Here is a 3,841-nt window from a genome sequence, read left to right as displayed (position 1 = left end):
CTATGGCTGGCCCTAGAGCACTGGATCTCAGCATCGTTCATCTTATCATCTTCTAGACACAATAACAGCAAATGAGGCTTTTAAATGCATCAACTAATGAATTATGCTGAGACCAAGTGCTATGCCATCCATATGATTGAAATATGGGACTACATCATAAAGAGTGGGAAAAAAAAAACCAACTCTAGCCCTCAACATACAAAGCTAATGACTAGGGAGCTTTTAGAGAGAATCTGCAGAGTCAGAGCTGTAAGTCTTATAACTTTATGGCATGAGAAGTAAAATCACTTGTTTTACCAACATATTCATGTTTTCCAGGAAAAACTGTTTGACTTTGAAAGATACAAAAAGTCAAGCAGGAAGGTATAAGTTAATATGTAAAAGCTAATTTATAAGAGATTCTAACCATAAAGGAATAGTGTTATTGACCTCATTCATAGTCTGTTCAAGCAGCTATGAATTCATGTGGTAACTCTAAGGAGATACTCAATAGCTTAAGACCCAATCCAGCTGGGACAGGGTGGCAGGGAACAGCAATCCTCGAATGGATCTGAGAACAGTGCAATGACAGCCACCAGAACAGGAGTCGGTTTCTTCCTGTTGCTCAGCTGGCGCCTCCTCCTGCTTCAGGAGCTCCGCCTTTCCTGCTGTTCCTCAGTTCTGGCCCATTGGTCAAACCAGCCTTGACTAGGGAACAACAGGCACAGTTCTCAGCAGGAACTCTGCAGACCAGATTGCTACAGCGAAGGGGGAGCCCTGCTGGACACAGACAGCATTCCAGTAGCCTCCCTGTCTGCAGGCAATCTGTCATGGATAGGGAACTTCGGACCTGGGTGGAAACTCCAGGCACAGACGTCCGCAGAGCTTGCTCACTACTAACTAATTAGTAAAATCTGTAAATCTTCAACGGCCAAAATCAATTTATTTTTAAAAATGAGGTATAGTAAGGATTGTGAGGCAGGCACAGGACCGGGCAGTATTTTGTTCTGTTGTACATAGGGTCGCTATGAGTTGGAGCCGAGTCAATGGCACCTAACAACAACATGGTCATATGGCAAAGGACAGAAATAGGCCTGTGTTAAAACAATGTACATATTGTCAACACACTTTTGATAACCAGTTTGGTTCTACATACCACTCAGTTCCACAAATTTAAGTTCAAAGGGATGGAATGCTGGGCTTCCCATTTGAAACACCGACTCTTATAAAATTCAGTTGCTTTAGAAAAGTTAAGGGTCATGTGCTGGATAGATTTTTGGCAACCTAAGTAAGTCTTAGTTTTAAAATAACCAGACAGTCTCGAAACACTGAGACATGCTGACAGAGCATTTCATCTTTCCGAGGTAGATAAAGAGAGTATCCTGTGTTAGCAAGTTTGCAGAAATGGACATCAAAGTAAAGGAGGAGTTGGTAGCAGGGTCCTTGCTCAGTGTTCTAGAAGACAATGACTATTCAACATCTGAGTGCTTTAGTCTTTGCTTCCTGACAAGCTAAATCCATGACCCAGCTCTCCAAGTGATTATGGAGTTGTTGCTAACTTTCCACAAGGTCATTAGGTAACAAAAGGAGAATCAAGACACCTGAGCACTTGTGCATTTCTTGTCAGCATACTGGCAGCATTGTCTATAAATTCAACAGTAGCATTATTACCAGCACGGAGGCAGTAACTGCGCTAGTAGTATAAGGTCTGCAGTGTAGTAAATTACTTTGTGTGGCTTTTCTACCCATAAGTCTTTGTAAACTCCAAGGTGAGATTTGCTATGAGCAACTGAGGAGCTCCTGATTGCTGAAGGTGTCCACCTGGAGTATTTCTGTTGGGAGTGGAACAAAACAATGTTCTGGGAGGTGCCCACTCTCTCTCAGGTGCTTAGAGTTCTGATGCTATAATTGGCTAGTTTGACCACCCTGCTGTGCTCAAAAGGAGGCCTCCTAGAGGCAGAACTCTCTCTGACTGCTGGTTGAGGAAGACATGCTGCTGAAAGAGACATGGGCTCCTGAAATACGCGTTGCTGGGAAAGAGACGCAAGAGACACGCATTGCTGAGTGAGACACCGAGGGACCAGTACTTCTGGGAAAGAGACTGTGAGAGACTGTTGACTGAGGGACAGTGGGCTGGGAGAGAGACTGAGCATTTTTTTTCCTGAACTTGAATTGTAGCCTGTGGTGCTTCCCTAATAAACCCCATAATCTGTGAGCTCTGTGTGGCCACTGCAGCAAATTATCGAACCCAGGAGAGAGGTGGTGAGTGGGTGCTTTGGGAGGAACGGTTGGTGAAACGGCTGGAGGGAGGCAGCATGTCTGGCCTGGCAGGAATAAGCCTTGGGTTACTGCTGGTAATCCTGTCTTCCTCTTGTAGGATTAGAGGAGGTCAGAACATGTGGCCTCCTCAGCGTTTTTGCAAGGTCTCATAAGTTTTCAAATCAAAAAGAGCCGTATGCTCACTGGCCCTTCTATTTTTCAAGTTGTAAAATGTAATCTACAGACAAGCTATCCCTCTAGTACCTTTTAAGTTTAACACTGTTAAACAACATAAAGAAGCAAAACTGACTAAGCCTGGGTTTGACCCTAATTCCACTGTTCCTCCAAATTTAGCCTTATGCTTATAACAGGTATTAACTGTTTCACAATATATCTGTAGCAAACACCATTACCAAACTTATACAGGCACACAAAGAACACAGTTAATACAAAAAACTAAAAAAAGCACACTCACTGTCACTGAGTTGATTCCAACTCTCAGCAATGCCCACTGGGTTTCCAAGGTGGTAAATCTTTATGGAAGTAGATTGCCTCATCCTCTTTCCATGAGGTAGCTGGTGGGTTTGAACTACCAACCTTCTGGTTAGCAGTCAAATGCCTTATGCACTGCACCACCAGAGCTCCTTAACATAGTGATGTCCATTTTCTCAGTGTTAAATACCTATCATCTTAGAGGTAAAAAAGCAACATTTCAACAGGTGCGTCCCTGACTGATCAAATGAGAGTGTGGACGTGGGGCCTGGGATACCTAGCTGTTTTTCCCGTTTCTCACGACGTTCCCGGGCCAGCCGCTGCCGGTCATCAACTCGTAGCACAGGTGGAGGGTCTGAAAAATGAGAAAAAAACATAACAGGAGAGTTTTTTTTTTTTAAATATACACTGTTAAATGTCCTTTTGGCCAGTAAATCTGATGAATGAAATATTATTACATGTCTTACAATAGTTAGTACATATGATGACAGCATTAGTGAAACACTTTATTATAATTAACTTTCTGAGAATTCCCAAGTATTTTTCTTCCATTTAAAAACATCATGGTAACTGTATCTTTACAGCTATTTTCACCAAATGATATAAATGACATTTTGTGCTCCTAAGCTACTGAACTTATATTATTCGTATGCTTTAAAAAGTTTGTTCCTTAGACAACAAATAGAATCTTAACTAAATGAATTTCTACTAGACATATGTTTAATGGTGTTAATAACAGTGCCTAGTAAATAATAACCAAAACCAAAACCAAACTCACTGCTGTCGAGTCGGATTCGACTCATAATGACCCCTCCTTGGGTTTCTGAGGCAGTATCTCTACAGAAGTAGATTACCCAGTCTTCCTTCCGAGGAGTGGCTGGTGCATTTGAACCGCCAGACTTCTGCTTAACAGTCAAATGCCTTAGGCATCAAGTCATTCACTGAACACACAATGGACATCTCTACGGGCAAAGCACTGTTACACACACTGGAAAGACAGAAGTGAGCAAAAAAGACTGTGGAGAAAACAAAAACCTGCCCTCATGGAGTTTACATTCCACTGGGGGAAAAATGTAACATGATAAATAAAATATACAGGATGAAAAAAAAA

The 3,841-nt window shown here is 42.2% G+C and overlaps 1 protein-coding gene across 1 annotated transcript in view; it reads right to left on the bottom strand.

Annotated features, from left to right (window-relative positions):
- MAP7 (microtubule associated protein 7) overlaps positions 1-3,841 on the bottom strand; it is a 205,856-nt gene that overhangs the window by 58,767 nt on the left and 143,248 nt on the right. Inside the window, exon 3 of the mRNA XM_007946315.2 lies at positions 3,008-3,085. Coding sequence (XP_007944506.2) covers positions 3,008-3,085 — 78 coding nt within the window. The remainder of the gene's footprint in view (positions 1-3,007; positions 3,086-3,841) is intronic.

This window comes from Orycteropus afer, unplaced genomic scaffold (assembly GCF_000298275.1).
Source record: "Orycteropus afer afer isolate SDZICR_OR568_19922 unplaced genomic scaffold, OryAfe1.0 scaffold00155, whole genome shotgun sequence".
Lineage (NCBI taxonomy): Eukaryota > Metazoa > Chordata > Mammalia > Tubulidentata > Orycteropodidae > Orycteropus > Orycteropus afer.
Note: the sequence above shows the minus strand (reverse complement) of the source record. Positions and strands in the feature narration are given on the sequence as shown.